At 37.3% G+C, this 23,217-nt stretch overlaps 1 protein-coding gene and 4 pseudogenes across 3 annotated transcripts; all 5 read left to right on the forward strand.

Moving 5' to 3' along the window:
- The first annotated feature begins 22 nt into the window (after positions 1-22).
- On the forward strand, positions 23-1,295 carry LOC148918267 (wall-associated receptor kinase-like 1 pseudogene; annotated as a pseudogene).
- Positions 1,296-2,765: 1,470 nt separating this feature from the next.
- Positions 2,766-5,872, forward strand: LOC103329063 (wall-associated receptor kinase-like 3 pseudogene; annotated as a pseudogene).
- A 3,671-nt stretch (positions 5,873-9,543) lies between these two features.
- LOC103328964 (wall-associated receptor kinase-like 1) lies at positions 9,544-12,987 on the forward strand (annotated as a pseudogene). The gene is made up of 3 exons (XR_016126292.1): positions 9,544-10,573; positions 10,946-11,046; positions 11,577-12,987. The product of XR_016126292.1 is annotated as a wall-associated receptor kinase-like 1 (transcript).
- Positions 12,988-13,381: 394 nt separating this feature from the next.
- On the forward strand, positions 13,382-16,613 carry LOC103328961 (wall-associated receptor kinase-like 22 pseudogene; annotated as a pseudogene). Its single transcript, XR_016126136.1, has 3 exons — positions 13,382-14,460; positions 14,725-14,859; positions 15,318-16,613. The product of XR_016126136.1 is annotated as a wall-associated receptor kinase-like 22 pseudogene (transcript).
- Positions 16,614-18,645: 2,032 nt separating this feature from the next.
- Positions 18,646-21,630, forward strand: LOC103329056 (wall-associated receptor kinase-like 1). Its single transcript, XM_008231490.3, has 3 exons — positions 18,646-19,663; positions 19,967-20,089; positions 20,235-21,630. Exons 1-3 carry the CDS (start codon positions 18,823-18,825, stop codon positions 21,446-21,448), a joined length of 2,178 nt encoding a protein of 725 aa, XP_008229712.3. The 5' UTR covers positions 18,646-18,822; the 3' UTR covers positions 21,449-21,630.
- The last annotated feature ends 1,587 nt before the right edge of the window (positions 21,631-23,217 follow it).

Here is a 23,217-nt window from a genome sequence, read left to right on the forward strand (position 1 = left end):
GCTTTTTATGAAGTTTGTGCTTAAAGAAGGCTTTGAAGAAAAAATTCCAATATATCACTTCATTGAGTTATATGTATGTATGCAGGTCCTGGCATGAGTCTTGGGCTGTTGTTACTCCTTATATATGTATACAAATGCAAAAAGAAAAGGAAAAAAATCAAACGCAGGGAAATGTTTTTCAAACGAAATGGTGGTTTTTTGTTAGAGCAACAATTATCGTCAAAAAGTTTCTACAGAAAATCAAGTTGTTCAAATCCAAAGAGTTAGAGAGGTCCACTGATAACTTTAAATTAACAGAATTCTTGGCCATGGAGGCCAAGGTACTGTTTACAAAGGCATGTTGGCAGATGGAAGAATCGTTGCTATAAAGAAGTCTAAAATAGTGGATGAAGGCAAACTTTCAGAATTCATTAATGAGGTTGTGATCCTTTCACAAATTAACCACAGGAATGTGGTTAAAATATTGGGATGTTGTTTGGAGACTGAAGTTCCTATTTTGGTTTATGAATTCATACCCAACGGAACCCTTGCTGAGTATATCCAAGGGCAAGTTGAGGAGTTTCCACTTACGTGGGAGATGCGGTTACGAATTGCCACAGAAATCGCGGGTGCACTTTCCTACTTGCATGGTGCAGCTTCCTTTCCCATTTTTCACAGAGACATCAAATCAACAAACATACTGTTGGATGAAAAACACAGAGCAAAAGTTGCTGATTTTGGAACTTCACGATCAGTTTCCGTTGACCAAACTCACGTGGCAACTTGTTAATGGTGCATTTGGTTACTTGGACCCGGAATACTTCCATTCAAATCGATTTACTGAGAAAAGTGATGTGTATAGCTTTGGAGTAGTCCTTGTTGAGCTCTTGACTGGACAAAAACCAGTTTGTGCAGTACTAAGGTCCCAAGAGGACAAATATAGAAGTCTTGCCACACATTTCATTATTTCGATGCAAGAAGATCGTCTATTTGACATTGTTGATCCTAGAATTTTGAAGGAGGGCTCTAAAAGAGGGATCAAAGTATTTGCTAGCCTTGCAGGAAGATGCCTAAATGCGAATGGGAGGAATCGTCCTACAATGAGAGAGAGTTGGAGGCCATCCAAAAGTCAGAAACAACTTATAACGGGGCTCAACCGAATTATGAAGGGGTGTAATTGGTTGAAAATGAATCACTTGAGCAGCAGAAGAATGTTGTTTTAAAACTCAACAAGGTCAACATGGTCAGGTTCGGATGTGTTGAGAGTATCCAAAAAAACTTCTAATAATATCATGAATACGTTTAGTAGGTCAAAATTGAATCATTTGTGAATTAGCTTTTCCAAAACAACAGGGCCAGCTTCTGATGGTGGTCCAATTTCATCATTTCTTCAACAGATTGTTCCATAAAGGTGATGGGGATCGACGTCAGGACACAGGTCACCAACCACATACACAAGTACCGAAATTTAGGACTAGTGCAAACTCACATATATCGTAGCAAATCCATGCCACAAATAAACTATTTCATTAATCATCAACATTGACTCCCCTACAACTATTACATTAGCCTTATTTATAGGCTTTACAAGACTTGGGCACCAAGGCTACTTGGTCCAAAAGTAAACTAATTAATTATAAAATCACATATAAATAATAAAAGATATCTTAAAACTACATAAATAAGAAAATAACAATATATCATGAAATAACTAATTAAATGATAAATATATCTATCTTGATCCACCCCTATGCTCTCGCATCAAAAGGACCGTTGAAAATGACGTATATATGATCTCCTAAGGAGTGTAGCATGAACTTCCACAATCATCTTCAGGTGTTGGTGTCCCAAATATTTCTTGTATTGCTATTTCGGACTGTAATATTATGTACGTAATGTATATATCAAAAGAGCTCACATAAATAAAGAAGAGAAACCAAAAACTGGTTTCTTCTTGGGTTTATCAGCAAGAATTCAGAAGTAAACACGTGTAGACCAATTGAATTCTCAAAATTAGGAAGAACTCCAATCTTGCTTTTATAATTCTTGAACTTTCCTCCGCTTTTGTTTTTTGGCCAAACCTTGAGGAGGCATCTTTTTGCACTGGTACTAAAAGCATTTTTTTCCTAGTTACGGTTAGTTCAAAGAAACTAAAGAAACCTTAATTTTTTTTCAAATGGTAAATTACTCAAATAGTCCTCAAATTTATACATGATTTATATTTTAGTCCCTCAATTAAATTATTCATTCAAATAGTCCATCAACTCCATATTATTCTCTCTAGTGGTCCTACCGTCTAATTTTCTGTTAGATTTAACCAAAGTTTAGGGTAAATAATGACAAATTTACCCTCATATTTAACGGAAATATTGACATAATATAACGGTAGGACCAATTGAGCAAATAATATAGAGTTGATGGATCATTTGAACGAATAATTTAATTGAGGGACCAAAATATAAATTGAGTATAAGTTTGAGGACCATTTGAGTAATTTACCCTTTTTTCAAATTTGGACCGTTTGTTAGGACTTATTGCAAATACAAAGCATGCTCAAAACAAAGCGACAAAAGAACAACAAGAAGCTAAAAACAAACACACTCAAAACAACCCAATGACCAGAACAACAAGAAACTAAAAAACAAAATACACACCAGGAGGCAGCAGACCTTCTCAACAAAAGGGCTCCATCGGAACCACATATACTTCTTACTTAGCAGATAAGTAAGAGAAAAGAGGAGAAAGAGAGAAGTCTAATTGATGATTGCAATATGCAACCTCTCCTTCATATGATCATCTTGTTGTTATGGCGCACAAGTCGAGCAGCGGCATCATCATCAGATCAATTAGCACCAATAGCAAAGCCTAACTGCGAATCACATTGCGGAGATGTTAGCATCCCATACCCTTTTGGGATTGGTCCCAGCAGCAATTGTTACTTGTACGATTGGTTTGAAATTGAGTGTGACAACTCCACCAGCCCTCCCAAGCCTTTCTTGAGGCTTGCCAAGCTAGAGGTGCTCAGTATTTCTATTGATGGCATGCTTCGGGTTAACAACCCTGTTACTTTCCTCTACGGAGGAAGAGGAATTCGCAAAGTATTGCTAAATTTGACGGGAAGTCCTTTCGTGTACTCAAAGTACAATAGACTCACTGCAGTCAGTTGTGGCATCTTTTTGGCGGTAATGTCAGATGAGACTGTTGTTGGTGGGTGCATGTCAACTTGTGATAAGGATCATTCTCGTAGAGAGAATTACGGATGTATTGGTATTAACTGTTGCCAGACTACCCTTCCCTCAAACCTCAGTGTCATCACCATTGAGTTGCAGCCAGAATCTGAAATGGGAATGCGAATGCAAACACGAAGAGGAACGAGAATGGATGACTACAACTATGCCTTCATTGTTGACCAAGAATGGTTTGAGAATAACTCAGACGTCAAGGACAAGGGCAGCGTTCCTGTGGTGCTAGAATGGAGCTTAAGCTTAGACAATATGAATAGTTCGTCAGCCAAACTATATGAAGAATTCATTGTAAACACAAGAGAAAAAAATTTACCCAATCCTCTCAAGTCATTTGAAGGAAGCGACCCCACACCCTATTGCACAACATATGAGTCCAAATATTTTATGCAATCAACTTATGATAATCAATCAAGGCTTCAATGTTTTTGCCCGTTCGGCTTTGAAGGAAGTCCATATCTTCTCCAACCTTGTCAAGGTAATTCATTGATTATAAACATGTTCCACTATATATCCAAAGTTCAAATTAAACATGTTTGCACAAATTTATTAGCTTTTCTGGATCGAAGTTCCCCAGCCCTTTGGAGCCAGAAAGATTTCAGAGTGACTTTTCATGCCGCGTGGTTGTGCAGCCGATGGGCAAATTAAAAAAGTGCATGCCATTTTTTTAACTGGATTGTTCTGTCAATCTGCACTTCCAAGTGACAGGCACACGTGGATGTTTCTCTTTTGGAGTGGAATGCACCCAATAATGGATTCCATTTCGTTTCATCCTAGGACTTGCAGCTTATTCTGATATTTTTTTCCTATTATCTTTTTCACTAATTTTTTTCTTACTATATTTCTTAAGAAAAGTGAAAATGGATTACATGATCCTTATCAGTAGCCAAAAGAAAAAAAAAAGAAAAGAAATATTTTTCATTTATGATCGAGTAAGCATCAGCAGTCACCATCATGGTCGGCCAATATTTGTCTTTCTGTTGTTTTCATTTCAGATATAGATGAATGCAAAGGCCCTATTAATCGGTGTGAGATTGATAATTTGGGTGTCACAAATACATGTGAGAATTATGTTGGAGGTCATAGATGCTACTCAATTGAAACTGGTGTTGCATGTCAGTATTATGGTACAGCTGATGCTCTATGCTTCTTCCCTCCCAGATGGTCGTTTCACTACTTTCCAATCCAAATCATTCTTGGTACGTATGCTCTCCATGGTTCATTAACTCTTGCTATTTAAGCTTTTAAAAACAAATTTTTAAAGTAGATGTCAAAACCAAATTCTCTCTTTCAGAGCTGGTTCTATAAAAATGAGGCAGAAGACCTCTAAGAATTTCAACAAAGAAAATGTAGGCAGATGATATAAGTTTATGTTGCGCTTTTTAAAGTCTTAGATTTTTATGAAGTTTGTACTTAAAGCGCACTATTTTGGTTTCTAAGGTAAAAGTCCAATACATCACCTGATTGAGTTATATACGTATGCAGGTCTTGGCTTGATTCTCGGGCTTTTGCTCCTACTTATATATGTATACAAACGTATACACAAAAGGAAAAAGATTAAACGCAAGGAAATGTTTTTCAAACGAAATGGTGGTTTATTGTTGGAGCAACAATTATCATCAAATAAAGGTAATGTAGAGAGAATCAAGTTGTTCAAATCCAAGGAGTTAGAGAGGTCCACCCATAATTTTAAAATTAATAGAATTCTCGGTCATGGAGGCCAAGGTACTGTTTACAAAGGCATGTTGGCAGATGGAAGACTCGTTGCTATAAAGAAGTCTAAAATAGTGGATGAAGGCAAACTTTCAGAATTCATTAATGAGGTTGTGATCCTTTCACAAATTAACCACAGGAATGTGGTTAAAATATTGGGATGTTGTTTGGAGACTGAAGTTCCTATTTTGGTTTATGAATTCATACCCAACGGAACCCTTGCTGAGTATATCCAAGGGCAAGTTGAGGAGGTTCCACTTACATGGGAGATGCGGTTACGAATTGCCACAGAAATTGCAGGAGCTCTTTCCTACTTACATGGTGCAGCTTCCTTTCCCATTTTCCACAGGGACATCAAATCAACAAACATACTTTTGGATGAAAAATACAGAGCAAAAGTTGCTGATTTTGGAACTTCACGATCAGTTTCCATTGACCAAACTCACCTGACAACACTTGTTAATGGTACATTTGGTTACTTGGACCCGGAATACTTCCATTCAAATCGATTTACAGATAAAAGTGATGTGTATAGCTTTGGAGTAGTCCTTGTTGAGCTCTTAACTGGACGAAAACCCGCTGTTTGTGCAGTAACAAGTTCAGAAGAAGATGAATATAGAAGTCTTGCCGCACATTTCATTATTTCGATGCAAGAAGATCGTCTATTTGATATTGTTGAGGCTCGAATTTTGAAGGAGGGCTCTAAAACAGGGATCAATGAGTTTGCTAACCTTGCAGGAAGATGCCTAAATGTGAATGGGAGGAATCGTCCTACAATGAGAGAGGTCACTACCGAGTTGGAGGCCATCCAAAAGTCAGAAACAACTTATAATGGTGCTCAACCGAACTATGAAAGGGTGTAATTTGTTGAAAATGAATCACTTGAGCAGCAGAAGAAAGTTGTTTCAATTCAACACGGTCAGGTTCGGACATGTTGATAGTATGGAAACTTGAGTTGCATTGGAGAATGGAAACTTTGCATTAGTGCTTAAAAAATATCTTGAGTTGGATGCTCGCATTCTATCTTCATCATTACTTGAACTTCCACAATTCTATATCTTCAGCTCTTCTTGTATTGCATATTTCATTCTATATACAAGTCCATGTTCTTTTAGAATACAATCTTCTGTAAAATGCATGTTGCTAGCAAAAAATGCTACTAGCTTTGAAGTTATGAAGCTCACACAAATAAACAAGAAGCCAAAATTTGGTTTCGTGTGGCTAAATCAGCATAGGAACTCAGAACTAAATGTTACGTAATAGAAGAACTTAAGGTAAGCAATGGTCTTTAGCTGCAACTATATCATCTTTGAGAGCAAATGCTAGCCTGATTAATGACTAGCTCATTGTCCTGTCTCGTGGACCGTTGGCTTAATATATTGTGACACTGATATGAGTCATACAAGTATATTTCTATATATATATATATAGAGCTTCCATTGAGGGATTTATATTGATATATTTTGATTTAAATAACATGTTTGAAAAGAAGAAGATTCGTGTATCTCAAATATGTACTTTAAACGTACATTTGAATCCCCTGTTATAGGTCAAGTTTGGCAGCTACAATTTAAATTTTGCACATAATTTCCACACAAACTACTGTCAGAAAATAAAGGATTTAATTCGTATATTCATGGAAAATCGGAAGTTAATTCATGCCAATATATACCAAATTAAATGCATAGAATAACTCAAACAATATAAGAGAAGTTTTAGAAAAATCAAAATATGGTCGAGTCTAAAACTTGATTCTATCTTCTTAAGACAAAATTGTCCCGTTACCATTAACACTTTATCAGCCCATTGATAAACAACCCAGCTCAGCCCATTTTGAGGAGCAATCTCTACAATATTCTAAAAGCACTAGAAGTTTAAAAACAAAGTGATAATGTCGGTTACCACTAGAAATATCTAGACAAATATCTAGAATAAATATGAGATATATGTAGATCAAGTTAGGAGAAAACAGAAGTAGTGGCTGAAGTATAAAAGCTCAAGTCGGTGTATGTTTATTGCTCTCCTATTCCATGTGTATTGCTTGTATTTTACCTTTTTATTTACATTTGTATGTCTATTGTCGTCGTATCACATTTGTTTTGGAAGTATGTCTTGGAAATAAAATTAGGGTGGTGCTAGAGGCACCAACTTTATTTGACACCAACTCTCTAATAGAGGTGGGGCCCACGCCTATTAGAGAGTTGGTGCCTCTAGCATTTTCCATAAAATTATATAGTTGGGAGTATGGAGTTTTTTTGTTGCCCTGTTATTGTCATCGTATTACTATTTTATTGTTGTCATATCACCTCTTTTTTTTTCAAGTTTGCAGTGGAAAGTTTTTGCTGAGTTTCAAACAAATAAATGCTTCTATTTCAAATAAATATTTAACGATCATCAATGCCAGCCCAGCCATTTCAAGAACAAATATCATAAATTAGGTTCGCAAACCCGTTGGTTGTGCTTGCGGTGATGGTGTGGATGAGGAAGATGGGTCTTTGGATCTAGGAAAAGAAGAACATGGAGAATTGGGAATTAAGGTTGGGAATCAATGAGAGAGAGAGAGAGAGAGAGAGAGAGAATATGCAAAATTGGGATTTCATCTCAGATAGAGCATATCAGAGAAGAGAAGAATAAGAAGTAAAGAAGAAGGCAATTTGGAGTGTCATCTCAGATAGAGCAGAGTATAGAAGAAGAAGAAAGCAAAATTTAGAGAGAGTAAAGATCAATTTCAGATGACAAAAAAAGTGATAAAAAGGTGATACGGGATGAAAATGAGCTTTTATAGAGAATATTTTTTAATTAATTTCAAAAAGATGGCATTGTTTGAATAAAACATTGGAACTGGAGGCAAAGCCGTCTATTCCCAATTGCCTAGAGCATGCCACACACATGTGGCTAGGATTTATGGAGAAGCCAAAGTTGGTGAACTCTCCTATATTATAATGATAGGTAACTTTATATAACCGATGCATGGCCTTTTATATTTGAGATATATACATGCTTCTCTTGCGCAAGTGCGTGGCATAAATGACATGAAGTAAAAACTCTATCAATTACTCAATGTGCTGCAGTATTTATACTACTAAAAGGACCCGTTTGGAGGGATTGTGTCTCATAATGAAAAGTCGAAGTGTTCCAACAACTACAAAAGAAAAGTACCTTACTCATTTGTGCCCGCTTATATTCAACCCAAGGCGCGTAGAAGTACCTTTCGTATGTATTAATCTATTTGGAAGTTATACGGTAATAATTTCGGAGAAAACAACTAGAGTGAGACAATCTGTGATGGCTTCTTGTGACCAAAACTTCCACAAAGCTCCCCATGCCTTCATTATTTTTCAATGTCATTTTACACTGGCAAAAGGTATGCAGTAAATAGGTTATTTTATATGGGGTTAATATTTGGCACAAGATCACGATAAGGTCACGACTCACACTTCTAGCTAGCTATAAATCTAAAGAAAGAGAAGGAAATCTCAGGCCATCTCCAACCATGTTGGGGTTAAACTCAAATTTCCACTCTTCAAAATACAACTATTCATGTATTTTTAGGACTCAAATTTTTTTTCCTCAACCTTGCGGACTCTTTATTAAATTGTTTAAGAATGATTAACTCTTAATTTTTTTTTGGTCATTAATTTTTCTTGACATTATTTTTGTTTCAACATTTGTGAATTAATTTTCTAAACATTTTAATCTAAAAAAATTAAAATTCCATAAACATAACATTTTTTTTCGCTTAAAATTAAAATGAGAATGATTGTAGAGTTTGAGAGTGGGATCTCATTTAGATAAATTAAAAATATTATTTTAACCATTTGATTTTATTTTGATCATTGGATCTTCTTTTTCTCGTTAAAAATCAAGTTGAAAAAATATATGGGCTGTTTATATCTATTTGAGAAAGCTTGAAAAATGACAAAAAGTTGGTTCCCATTGCTTTACACGTGGCCAGCTTTTAAAGGCTCCAAAAGATTATATAAAGAATTAAAAAAAGAACAAGTAGATGCATAATTGGTTTTCAAAGGGAGCTGTTGGATTCCAACGTCCCTTTGATGTGAGCCTTCCACGTGTCCAACAAATTTGCTTTGTCTTGTCATTCCTTCACATGCTGCACAAGTTGGCTTCAACTTGGTGCCCACAGAAATTCCACCTGGACTGGAAAGTTGGGCCAAATTCCACCCAAGATTTCAGTTTCACCCAAATTACCACCCCTCATTATACATGGTTGGAGAAGGTTTTTGGGGCTATAATCCTAAAATTTGAGTTTGACCTCATGGTTGGAGATGGCCTTATAATATCTCCAAAATTTCCCTTGCAAACTCTTTACTAGCTAGCTAGCTACTCCTGCGATCAACAGATTGATTCAGAGACGAAGAAGAAGATATGAGAATTAATTTTTGAAAATTACGTTTAGAAAATCTAAAAAGTCAGAGATGGCAGCTGCTAATTGAGAATAAGAAAACCTTTATATATTAATGGGTAAGAGTTAAGTTAATCTAAAAAGTCAGAGATGGCAGCTGGTAGTTGAGAATAAGAAAAGCTTTATATATTAATGTAGTAGTTGGATGCTGTGTTTTTGTTTTCAACTATAAAAGAAATGTATGAGCTGCTGTGGTAAGGCAGATCGCACACACCCTACAATAAGAGAATGACAATACTGTTAGATCAACACATGATTTTCATTCTTCTCTTTTGCCTCTGGCACATAAGTATTGCACAAGCAGCATCAAGAGCAGAAGCCCCGCCCATAGCAATGCCTAATTGCACAACGCTATGCGGAGGTGTGAGCATCCCTTACCCTTTTGGCATTGGACCAAGCACCAATTGTTTCTTAAACGAGTGGTTTCAAATAGACTGCAACAAGTCTACTGGGCACAAGCCGTTCTTGCGGCGTGCCCAACTGGAGGTGCTCAACATTTCTATCAATGGCACGCTTCGCGTTAACAGCCCCGTCACTTTTCTGTGCAACACCAAGAAGGGAAAAACAAGTCACCAACTGCTGGCAAATTTGACGGGAAGCTTCTTTGTGTTCTCTCAGAGGCACAACATATTCACTGCAGTGAGTTGCGGCTTCCTTGCCGTTGTGACAAGCTCAAATGACGATGATATGGTTGCTGTTGCCGATAAAATCATTGGTGGGTGCAGGTCCATTTGTGATAGCTTTCAAAAGGGTAGGTCAAACTATGATGGCTGCGATGGTATTAACTGTTGCCAAACTACAATTCCACCGAACCTCACTTCCGTCACCACTCACATTCTATATGCAAACGCATCGGCTATAGATTGTACGGACTACCCTCCAACAGACTATATCTATGAGAAAAATATTAACTATGCGTTCCTGGTTGACAGGGAATGGTTTGACAACACTTCATCAAGAGCCGTCCAGGCGATGGAGAAGGTCCCTGTGGTGCTAGAATGAGCCTTACAGTATGATAATAATGTAACCGATCTACTGTTCACTAGCTTCATTCATGGTGAAAGAAATCGTTCCAGGCGGCATGATCCAACACCTTATTGTAAGGTCGATGAAACTTCCACTTATTCTTTTTCACCACGGCATATGGCCGCATCGTTTTACTGTCACTGCCCGGAAGGCTTCGAAGGAAATCCCTATCTTCGACAATCTTGCCATGGTAAGATTTTCAAATCATTATAACATGCGCAATTCTAACTCATTTTTCCATCTCCTCGCCACTTGGGCTAACCCCAAGGGCTAACATGTACAAATTCTTTATGTTACAAACACACGCAGGACACATAACACGGGGAGTCGTTGCTTGCTTTTTATAAATGAATGAGATTCAAAATTATCTGGATATAAACAAATGAAATGTGGGGTTTAAAAAATTGAGATAAGATTTGGTGTATGTTAATTTTAACTCAATGTAAAAGTTAAATCACTATGGCCTTGAAAAAAGATGGTCTTACATCTAACAATTATGCAAGAATTTCAAGCATGATCTTTCACCATCATTTCCTTTTCTCTTTTTGACGCTATATTTCAGACATTGATGAATGCTCGTACAACCCACCATATGCTTGGCCGGAAGCAAGTGTGTGAACGACTATGGGGGGTACCACTGCTCCGTGAATAAAATGCGTACCACTGCCAATAATATTCTACATACTATAACTTTAAAATGAAAGAGTCTCTGAATAATTATTGTATATGAGGATAAAAGAAAGTTCAACAAGAGCCACAGACTTATTACATTAGCTTTTGGACACCAAATGAAATGACAGTGGTTCATTTGTTTTTACCAATGTTTTGAAAGGCGAGGCGCTAGGGTGAGGCGTTTTATGCCTTATGCGGCCTCAAAGCTTAAAGCCTTTCGGGTATGAGTCATTATAATTACAAAAATATAAAACAGCTATTGAATGTACAGGCCATTCTAGAGTATAAATTAACCATCAAACATACTATAACTTTAAAATGAAAGAGTCTCTGAATAATTATTGTATATGAGGATAAAAGAAAGTTCAACGCAAGAGCCACACGACGTTATTACATTAGCTTTTGGACACCAAATGAAATGACAGTGGTTCATTTGTTTTTACTTTGAGCCCGCTTTTGGTCTTTATTTATTTATAGCATATAAGAAATTGCCACATCAGTTGGTGTTTCTCAATGTTGATGTTTCATGAATTGTCCAGGTCTTGGCGCGGGTCTTGGACTAATATTGCTACTTATTGGTCTATGGCTGGGATACAGACTCATAAAGAAAAGGAATGACATTAAAAATAAGAAGAAGTTTTTCAAACGAAATGGCGGTTTGTTGTTAGAACAGCAAGTTATCATCTGGTGAAGTTAATGTTGAGAGAATCAAGTTGTTCAAATCAACAGAGTTAGAGAAATCCACTGACAATTTTAACGTCAATAGAATTCTAGGTCAAGGAGGACAAGGTACTGTTTACAAAGGAATGTTGACGGATGGTAGGATCGTTGCTGTAAAAAAGTCTAAAGTAGTTGATGAAGGCCAACTTTCAGAATTCATCAATGAAGTTGTGATTCTTTCACAAATCAACCACAGGAATGTGGTTAAAATACTGGGTTGTTGCTTAGAGACTGAAGTTCCTCTTTTGGTTTATGAATTCATACCCAATGGAACTCTTTATCAGTATATCCAAGGACAGATTGAAGAGTTTCAACTTACATGGCAAATGCGCTTACGCATTGCCTTGGAAATTTCAGGTGCTCTTTCGTACTTACACTCTGCAGCTTCCTTTCCCATATATCACAGAGACATTAAGTCTACAAACATACTCTTGGACGAAAAGTACCGAGCAAAAGTTGCTGACTTTGGAACTTCGAGATCAATTGTCATAGGCCAAACTCACCTGACCACAGTTATACATGGAACGTTTGGTTATTTGGACCCGGAATACTTTCGGTCAAGCCAATTTACAGAGAAAAGTGATGTTTATAGCTTCGGAGTAGTCCTTGTTGAGCTCTTGACTGGAGAAAAACACATTTCTTTGGTAACAAGCTCAGCGAAAGAAAAAGAATACAGAAGTCTTGCTGCATATTTCATTACATCGATGGAGGAAGATCGTCTGTTAGACATTGTTGATGCTCTGGTTTTGAAGGAGGGCTCTGAAATAGAGATCAGGGTAGTTGCTAACCTTGCAAGAAGATGTTTGAATTTGAATGGAAGGAATCGACCTACAATGAGAGAGGTCACAGCGGAGTTGGAGGCACTTCAAATGGCAGAAAAATCCTCTAATACTCAACAAAATTATGAAGGTGTGGAATTTGTCGAACATAAATCAATTGAGCAATGGGGTGCTGTTTCAAGCTCAACAGGAACAGGATGGTCAGCTTGGGATCGTGATGGTGATGATCCTACTTCATCATTACTCGAACTTCCACAATTATCTGTGAAAACATGGTGATCAAACTATTGTTGTAATGTGTGTTTCAGTTAATGTTGTAGGCAATCACATGTTCTTTCGGAATATAATGTTCTGTAATGTATGCTACTGTAAGTTTTGAATTCCGCATAAATAAACAAGAAGGAAAACACAAATTCGATTTCTTTTGGCTTAATGACCATGACTATGAACTAATTACATACCCGTTAAAAATGTGACTAAAGTGAAGCCTCGAACCGTGTTTGATGGATCGAAAATGGGAGTTAGAACAACGTCAAAAACTTCCAATACTTTTTGACATATGAGACATTTATGTACCTCAAAAGACTAAAGAAGACTTATCAATTTTATTTTGCTTTCGGACAGTGACCTCTCACTTTTTTGTAATTCATACTACGTGGCATAATTACCATCAACTCAACTGCATTTTCTTTTGTGAGTGACATAAGTCAAGTAGCTCGTCAACAGCATTATCTTTTCATTTAATTTTTATTTCGTGGGTAGATAGAAAGAGAAAGAAACACTTCAATTCTCTACAACCAGTCAAGCATGGCGTCTCTATATATGCAGTTTCCGCACACATTACAACAAGACGACTTCAATACGAACCACTTGTTCTCTTTTCTTCTATCGTGAAGGGATTTCTATAATACAAGCACCAAGTTGCAAATAAAATTTTTGTCTTAGAATCTTTCACTTTTCCATTTCTCATTACATACGTAGAGTAAGAAAGCAAGCTACATATGTATTCTTCTTAGCAAACAATAACTTGGAAGAAACAGAGGAGGAAACAGAGGAATGCATGACAAGATGCAATATGATTTGCTAGTTCATCTGGTACTATTCGTTCTGCTGTTATGGACCTCAACTACTACAACAGCAGCATCGGGAGCTGAAACACCAGTGGCAAAGCATAATTGTGCAACACATTGCGGAGATATTAGCATCCCATACCCTTTCGGCATTGGACCTCATAAAGATTGTTACTTTGACGAATGGTTCGAAATGGTGTGCAACCAGTCATCTAGTAACAGCCCTCACAAGCTTTACTTGAGGCGTGCCCAGTTGGAAGTGCTAAACGTTTATGCTAATGGCACGCTTCGAGTTAAAAACCCCATTGCTTTCTTCTGCGGCGAATACAAAGGTCAGCAACCCGCGAATTTGAGTGGAAGCCCTTTCGTATACTCTGGGAAACACAACAAATTCACAGCAGTGAGTTGTGGCTACCTTGCCTTGGTGAGCTCAGAAAAGTATCTTGTTGGAGGATGCAGGTCAATTTGTGAAGGGACTAGCATAAGCCCTGAAGATTGTGAAATCGGTGTCAACTGTTGCCAGACTAGCATCCCACCGCATCTCAGTGTCATCAATACTGATATAGAAGATGATAGAAGAGCAAGGGCATGCAAGGATATATATGCATTCTTGGTTGACCAAGACTGGTTTAGGAACAATTTTATGGCATCCAATTTTAGTGTCCTAAAGGATATGGACAGCGTTCCGGTGGTGCTAGATTGGCTTAGCTTGGACGATACTTCATTACGATTATTTCAGAGATTCATTCCACAACATGATTCCAGGGCTTATGATGACCCAACACCCACCTGCAAAATACAAAATGTCACTTCCACTTCCACTCGGCCAAAGCCTTGTATGTTCCTGTCCTCGGGGCTTTGAGGGAAATGCCTATCTTGGCTCAACGACCTTGTCACGGTAAACAAATCATCTAGCATCTCTCAAAAAATTTCAATACAAATTTCAAACACATGCACAAATTAATTAACAATTTGTCATCTGTTCCACACTTTTGTTTACCATGCACCAAATTATCGCATTTTAGTCAGCTTTGTTGGTTTGTATTTCGTGATAATCTTTCACCATGATTTTCATTTGCTTTCTTGTCTCTACATTGCAGACATTGATGAATGCACAGATCAAAACAGATGTGGGCCTGGGGCCCCTCATTGTTATGAACTATTATGGGACGTATACATGCTACATGGATACACCGAGTGGGTGGAAAGACAAAGGATCAAACTGATTCTTATAGGTATGTTTCCAGTCTTGCAATTATTTCATATATCAAAGATGACTATGCCATGCCAATAATGCATAAGACGAAAGGCAACCAATATGCAGGCAACAGGATAATGTCGTGTAAGTTTTACTCGACGCAAATACCAACATGAATTGGACGCCTGAAAGTTCAAACCCAATTTTTTAGAACCTTAGAACTGAAATTGTGCGATAACTAGAAATACACACTTTGATTTTTGGTAGTCGCACATGATTCGAGTTTATATAATCAACCAAGTTATATACAACACCAGTTTACAAGAAAGGGTTCTTAAACGATCCTTATCGATGTCTAGTTCAACATATTCAAAAGGACATTTTCAAAATCGAAACAGAGCACAATGAAGTAGTTAAGGCAACTCTGTCACAAACGTAGTCTACAAACTTTTGATATTAGCAATACTTCCATCATCACTTAGTTTAGTTATGCAGGTCTTGGAGTGGGTGTGGGACTGTTGTTACTGCTGATTGCTGCATTGGTGGGTACATGAAGTCCTAAAGAAAAGAAAGAGAATTAAACGCAAGGAATTTTTTTCAAACGAAATGGTGGCTTATTGTTAGAACAACAATTATCTTCAGGTGAAGTTAATGTAGAGAAAATTAAGTTGTTCAAGTCAAAGGAGTTAGAGAAGTCCACTGACAATTTCAATACTGATAGAATTCTTGGCCAGGGAGGCCAAGGTACTGTTTACAAAGGCATGCTGGCTGATGGTAGAATTGTAGCTGTGAAAAAATCTAAAATAGTGGATGAAAGCCAACTTTCAGGTTTCATCAATGAGGTTGTGATTCTTTCACAATCAACCACAGAAATGTGGTTCAACTATTGGGTTGCTGTTTAGAGACGGAGGTTCCCATTTTGGTTTATGAATTTATACCTAATGGAAACCTTTCCCAGTATATCCACGAGCAGAATGAGGAGTTTCCACTTACATGGGAAGTTCGCTTACGAATTGCCAAGGAAATTGCAGGAGCTCTTTCCTATTTACATGCTTCAGCTGCCTTTCCCATTTATCACAGAGACATCAAGTCTACCAACATACTCTTGGATGCAAAATACAGAGCAAAAGTTGCTGACTTTGGAACTTCAAGATCAGTTGCCATTGACCAAACTCACCTTACCACACTTGTACACGGCACATTTGGTTACATGGACCCTGAATATTTTCAATCAAGCCAATTTACGGAGAAAAGTGACGTGTATAGCTTTGGGGTTGTCCTTGTTGAGCTCTTGACGGGACAAAAACCAATTTCTTTTAGAAGGTCACAAGAAGAAGGCAAAAGTCTAGCCGCATACTTCATCATTTCGATGCAGTTAGATCGCCTGTTTGAAATTCTTGATGCTCAAGTTGTAAAAGGAGGGTCTAAGGCAGATATCATCACAGTTGCTAACCTTGCAAGGAGGTGTTTGAATTTGAGTGGAAGGAAGCGCCCTACAATGAGAGAGGTCACGGCAGAACTGGAAGGGATTCAAATGTTAGAAAAAACTTCAACTGTTGAACAAAATTATGAAGAAGTTGAATATGTTCGAACTGAATCAATTGAGCCTTGGGATGTCGTTTCAAGCTCAACAGGCACAAAGCCAGGTTTGGATGGTGGTCCTGCTTCATCATCACATGAAGTTCCACTATTACCTTTCATGTCACGCTGAACAATAATTAAATATTTCTTAACTGTAATATTCTAATGCTTGTTCTATTCCACATATGTTATGTTTTTCTCCTTCCTTAACTTTTCTGATCAGAATGTGATTGCAGTTTCAACCAAGAAGATCATAGTGTCTGATTAGCAAAACTAACTGAACGGTTTCCATTTAAACACAAATCACTCAATATTAATTATGATTATATCAACAGAGTGTTTTGAATATTTTGGCTGGTCAAGAGAAATCGGTTTGGAGAGTATAATCACCACTAATTAATTAATTATTTGCCGTTTAAGTCACACTCGAAAAATATTTCTTGTATTAAACTATACTTTAGATGGCGTTAGAAGATTTTAGACTATCGCCTAATGGAACCTGTCTTGGGGCTTCGCTTGTGTTGGTTATACAGTAAAAATACAATGACCTCACAACTCAACAAATGGTGATTCGTCTTGCTATGGCCACAATATAATTAACTCAGCATGCACTGCATGAGCGACTCAAAAACAAAAAAAAGCATATGGTTAAACACATAGCTAGACAACTATAATGGGACTCACTCAGAGCAACCATATATCATCATCTATTGATTTCTCGTAATCAGTCCTAAAGTGAGGCCGTTCTTTTGATAAATTATGTAATGAGAAGGGGATCAAAAGATGCTAAAAGGAAAACTCGGGATAGTGTTAGCGTGAGGTACAGAGTTGAGCAACTCCAAAATAAGTTGGCAGTAACAGCTCACAAGGGAGGTTATTCGCTAGTATAGATTCTCTATGCACCCTCTGGAAAAAGGAGGGAAAACTAGGGGATCCCCAAGAAATGAGAGATTATTTATAGTTGGAGTAATGCTAGAAGATCACATTTTCTAATCACATAGATGGTCAAGCATGCATCAACTATCACATTATCCAACTAGCAGCTAAGTGCGAACTATCCGAGAGAAATAGAGAATGATGTGTCTCGTCTAGCATCAATGGACTAAGTTGCAACTATGCTCATTGTCAGCCTCATAACTGAAACAGATCGCACTGAAAACAGGACGCGTAAATTAATTGCTTGAAAGCTAAGTACACCAACATTTCTAACATATAATGAAGGTTTGTTCCTTTTCTTCGATGGACAGGGGGGGGGTCTTCATTATACAGTACTAGCACTAAGTTGCAAAGAAAACTTTTGCTTTAAAATCTATGCTTAATTACATTAATGCTCCCTGAAACTTCAATCAAATTTCATTTAACCCCCCCTACCCCCGGGCCAAAACTCAAAATGACTCATTTTCATCTCTTGACCAATGTTTGGTGACCCACTTTACCCCCTGCCGTCATCTCCATTCAAAAGTCTATTTAACTTTGATGACGTGGCAAGTGGAGCCCACCTCCACATAGATAGAGATACAATTACATATTCTAATAATTTAAAATTAAAAAGAACTACCATTACAAAATTTACTTGGCCACCTTCTCCAACCCAACCTACGGAGACCCACCCCAACATACCCTCCCAGCGCCGACCCAGCTAATAGAAACAGAGCATTCAAATCCCTCAATCTCACATATTATTGATGCAAAATGAAAACCAAACCAAACCCATTTCAAAAAAGTCTAGGGACAAAAAAGAGAAGGGCTGCTTAGGTTTACTTTTTCCACACAGCTCAATCATAACATAAATCCTAGATCCTAGACAACAATTGATTCCCTTCAATTCTACTAATCCTTTATGTAGGGCATAGAGTATGAGCATTAAACCCTAAACTAATTGGTCATGTGCGAAGAGGCCCTACATCTCTTAGACTTTTAAGCTAACTTTTCATCGATCCTTCCGTGTGAGATACTCTACAAGTTGGTCAATAGACAAAGCAAAGAAATATACAAGAGTTAGTAAATGATTTATAAAAAGTATGAATATTTGTCATTTTGTGGGGTCCATTTTAGGTGTAATAAAGCTCCCAAACACATTGCAAAGAAAGTTCACCTCAAACTTCTTGCTCCAGTGTGTTTGTTTTTTCTTCTGAAGAAGAAATGGTAAACCTGAATAATTTGTCGTAGTTAGTGGACTTGACTTGTAACAGTACTACTCATAGGTCAATGATATGGCATTAATATATTTCTGCCTAGCAGCTGCAGAAGTTGCCAGGAGGTAATATTAACTATCTCTGCACCTTCCTTATTTTCTTTTAGTATTATCCGAGAGAAAGCTTAGGCTCAAGAATGAGCGTTTTGCTTTGCTAGCTAAGTTCTAATTCCAAGCTTCCTACTAGGCAGGCAGACAGGTAATTAAAGAGAAGGAAGAAGAAACATGATGGTTTGCCAGTTGCTACTTCATATCACTCTGTTCTTGTGGTCTATGAGTAATGCACTACTAGCAGTAGCATCAGAAGCATCCTTGGCAAAACCAAATTGTTTGTCGCAATGCGGAAACATCACTCAAATCCCGTATCCTTTCGGAATTGGAGCAGGTTGTTACCTGGACGATTGGTTCCAAATAATATGCGACAACTCAGCCAGCCCTCCGAAGGCTTTCTTGAACCGGACTGGGTTAGAGGTGCTGGAAATTTCTCTTGGAGGCACACTTACAGTCACAAGCGCAATCACCTTCTCTAATTGCAATAACAAGAAAAGCGACCGCCAGGCACCCAACTTGCTTGGAAGCCCTTTTGTGTTTTCCCAGAGCAACAGATTCACTTCAATCGGTTGTGAGGTAATTGCCTTGATGACAAATCAGGGGAGCCCACTTGGTGGGTGCTATTCCATTTGTGATAATATTACTCACAGTCTTAGTACTATCTTTCCAAATAACAGCTGTAGTGGTTTGCACTGCTGCCAGACCACCATTTTGGGAGGTCTTTCATTCTTCAATACTAGTTTTGGAGCAATGCTAAACGGTAGTGACAGTGAAAAGGAATGCAAGTATGCCTTCCTGGTAGACCGCGATTGGTTTATGTCAACAAATATCTCTACCATTGTGGACATGGACAACGTCCCTGTAGTGCTGGAATATTGGTTGAATCAATATTCTGAACAGGATATATATGGAACATATAACATTTCCCATCAAAACATGAACTGCTACCCATCTCAGCGATGTTCTTGCAAAAAGGGCTATCAAGGAAACCCCTATCTTCTTCATGGATGTCAAGGTACGCAAGCCTACCATTGTATATGTCCAAATCAAAAGTCATGCTCAAATTATGAGAATTCCTTTTTTCAGTACTGATTTGTACGTTACCCTAATTTTTATTGTTTGTAATTAATTAAATTCTTCGACCAACGAAGGTAAACGATGAGTACAACTGTATGAGCTATGGATATTCATTTGGATTTCCTTGATTGATTTTGTAGATACCTGAAGAAATTCTCCGGAGTTGTGTACCATTTATAATTAACCATCCCTTCTTTCTTCTTTTTTTCCCCCATTTTCCACTTGTCGTTATATATTCCAGATATAAACGAATGTGACAACCCCGATAGATGTGGTCCGGGCATTTGTAGAAACCTTCCAGGGCACTTTGTATGCTACCAGCCGGATCCACGACCAATACGACGGATTAACGTGGGTGTTTTAGGTATGCCAATGCACTTTAATGAATTAAACTTTGGGCCCTTTGGTGGAAAATTTGACATTATAGACATATTTGTCACACAAACCAAAAAAAAAATAAAAAATTCTTCTTCACGTTATCAATATTTGTATCATTTTGAGCTACTCAGTTGCTGGCGGTGTGATTGGACTCTTGTTTCTACTCATTGGAGCTTGGTGGTCGCACAAAGTTATAAAGAGGAGGAAGGATATCAAACGCAAGCAAAAGTTTTTTAAACAAAATGGAGGTTTGTTGTTGGAGAAGCAATTATCTTCTGGTGAAGTTAATGTTGAGAAAATTAAGTTGTTCAGTTCAAAGGATTTAGACAAAGCCACAGACAAGTTCAGTATAGATAGAATTCTTGGTCAAGGAGGTCAAGGTACTGTTTACAAAGGAATGTTGTCAGATGGAAGAATTGTTGCTGTCAAGAAGTCAAAAATAGTTGATGGAGGAGAAGTCGGACAATTTATTAATGAAATTGTCATTCTTTCACAGATTATTCACAGAAATGTCGTTAAAATATTGGGGTGTTGTTTAGAGACTGAAGTCCCCCTTTTGGTTTATGAATTCATACCCAATGGAACGCTTTCTCAGTATATTCATCACCCAGATGAGGAGTTTTCTCTTACCTGGGAAATGCGCTTACGAATTGCCATTGAAGTTGCAGGAGCTCTTTCCTACTTACACTCAGCTGCTTCCTTTCCCATTTACCACCGAGACATCAAGTCTTCTAATATACTCTTGGATGAAAAGTACAGAGCAAAAGTAGCTGACTTTGGGACTTCAAGATCAGTTTCCATTGATCAAACGCACCTCACTACACTAGTACATGGAACGTTTGGTTATCTGGACCCGGAGTACTTCCAATCAAGCCAATTTACAGAGAAGAGCGATGTTTATAGCTTTGGCGTGGTCCTTGCTGAGCTCTTGACTGGACAAAAACCAGTTTCTTTTATGAGGTCACAAGAAAGCAGAAGTCTAGCAACTTATTTCCTGCTTTCCATGGAGAATAATCTTCTATTTGATATTCTTGATTCTCAAGTTATGAAGGATGGTAGAAAGGAAAAGATTACAGCAGTTGCTAACCTTGCTGTTAGATGCTTGAATTTGAATGGAAGGAATCGTCCTACTATGAAAGAAGTAGCAGTGGAGTTGGAGGGAATTCAATTGTCAGTTAGAGCTGAGACATATGTTCAACAAGTTTTCCCAGAGGTCCGATGTGTCCAAACTCAGGAAATAAATGAGGTGTGGGATGTTGTTTCTTCATCAACAGTTGCTTGTACGGATGGTGGTACAGGTTCTTCATGCGATGTACAACCGCTATTGTTTTTCAATACACAGTGAACAAATATTTGTTGTAATTATATATTCTCGGTTTTTGGACTTGGAATCATCTTTTAGACTATCACCTTATCTGTAAGCTTAAGGAAATTTTCTAGCTCTGTTTGTTGTGTTGGATTTTATGCAAGATGAGAGAAGAGAATAATGGAAACAAGATGAACTTAGAGGCTTTTTTTGGGTCTGAACTCAGAGGTCTAAAACTCAGACTTGGTTCTCAGATATATTTTGGATTGCTTAGTTTTCTTAATTAAGAGAGTTTTCCTCTCTTGATACAGCTAAAGGAGTTGTGTGTACTCGAAACCCCAAAAAAAAAAAAAAAAATTGACAGAAGAAAAATTAATAATTAAATAATACTTTTCAATTTTAATTTATTTTTGGACAATGACATCTCAAGTCAACACATGGTGATTCGTCTTGTTATGGCCACAATAATTAATTGAGCATGCACTGCACGAGTGACTCAAATCAAGTAGCAAGTCAACTTCTTTTTCTTTTTCTTTTTTAATTTGTGGGTAGCTAGAAATAATGAGAAGGAAACAGTTGGATTTTCAACTACCAGTCCTCTACAATTTCCATTCCAACCCACCACTAGTGTTTGTTCCTTTTCTTCGATGGACAAGGGGGGGTCTTCATTATACAGTACACGCACTAAGTTGCAAATAAAACTTTTGCTTTATAACTTTTTAATTCCATCATTAAGTCGACTATGATCATAAACTATAGCAAGTTGAGATGGCAGTCAAGTATGGAGGCTTTTCACACGAATTCAATCACATATGGATATTGTTTGCCTATTTTCCTAAAAGGACATACTCCTCTACAAATTACAGTTTGACTTATGTGGCAAATTACGGTTTGACATATATATATATATATATATCCTTTTTTATTAAGGGATCCCTTAAATAATTTTATTTAAGGGACACCCTTTAGGGTTCCCTACAATTTTTTTTTTAACGATCCAAACTATCTATTTTTTAAGTTTACATTCATAAATCATTCTCGCAAAAAATTAGACAATTCAGAAACCGTTTCGACATCCAATTGTGTCCTGCAAAATCGATGAATACGGTACTTCAAGAAAGTACAAAAATTTCAATAATTCAATTGAGTGGTCAAATAATATCGGATGCAAATGATTTTTTTTGTTTTGTTTTTGTTTTTGTTTTTGTTTTTGTAGAGATATATTTAAATGAATATCTACAAAATAGATTGTTTGGATTAGTGAAATAAAATATGGAGCGAGTCCTATAAGAGTGTTCCTCAAATTAGCATATTTGAGGGAACTCTCAACCGAAGCTCCCTCTATAAATATATGGAATGGAATTATTCTTTTCCTTAAATGATAAGATAATATAAAGGAGATTTTTTGGAAATTGGATCCAAGATTTGTTGGAAATCGGGGGGAGATATTCCTATCGTAAATCAGGAATAATTGGCTAATTAAATCAGATTTAATTAGCTCAATTATTTGACCTAAGGAATATTCCACTATCCACGTTAGTACGTTACACCTTGTGATTGGATGCCAAACCTTGTGTTCCCACATGGTCTAAAGCAGATATCATCACAGTTGCTAACCTAGCAAGGAGGTGTTTGAATTTGAGTGGAATGAAGCGTCCTATAATGAGAGAGGTCACCTGCAGAGCTGGAGGTGTTTGAAAAAACTTCAAATGAAGTTCCATTATTACCTTCCATGTCATGCTGAACAATAATGAAATATTTCTTAATTGTAATATTGTAATGCATGTTCCATATATGTTATGTTTTTC

Source organism: Prunus mume, linkage group LG4 (assembly GCF_029339155.1).
Source record: "Prunus mume cultivar Tortuosa linkage group LG4, ASM2933915v1, whole genome shotgun sequence".
NCBI lineage: Eukaryota > Viridiplantae > Streptophyta > Magnoliopsida > Rosales > Rosaceae > Prunus > Prunus mume.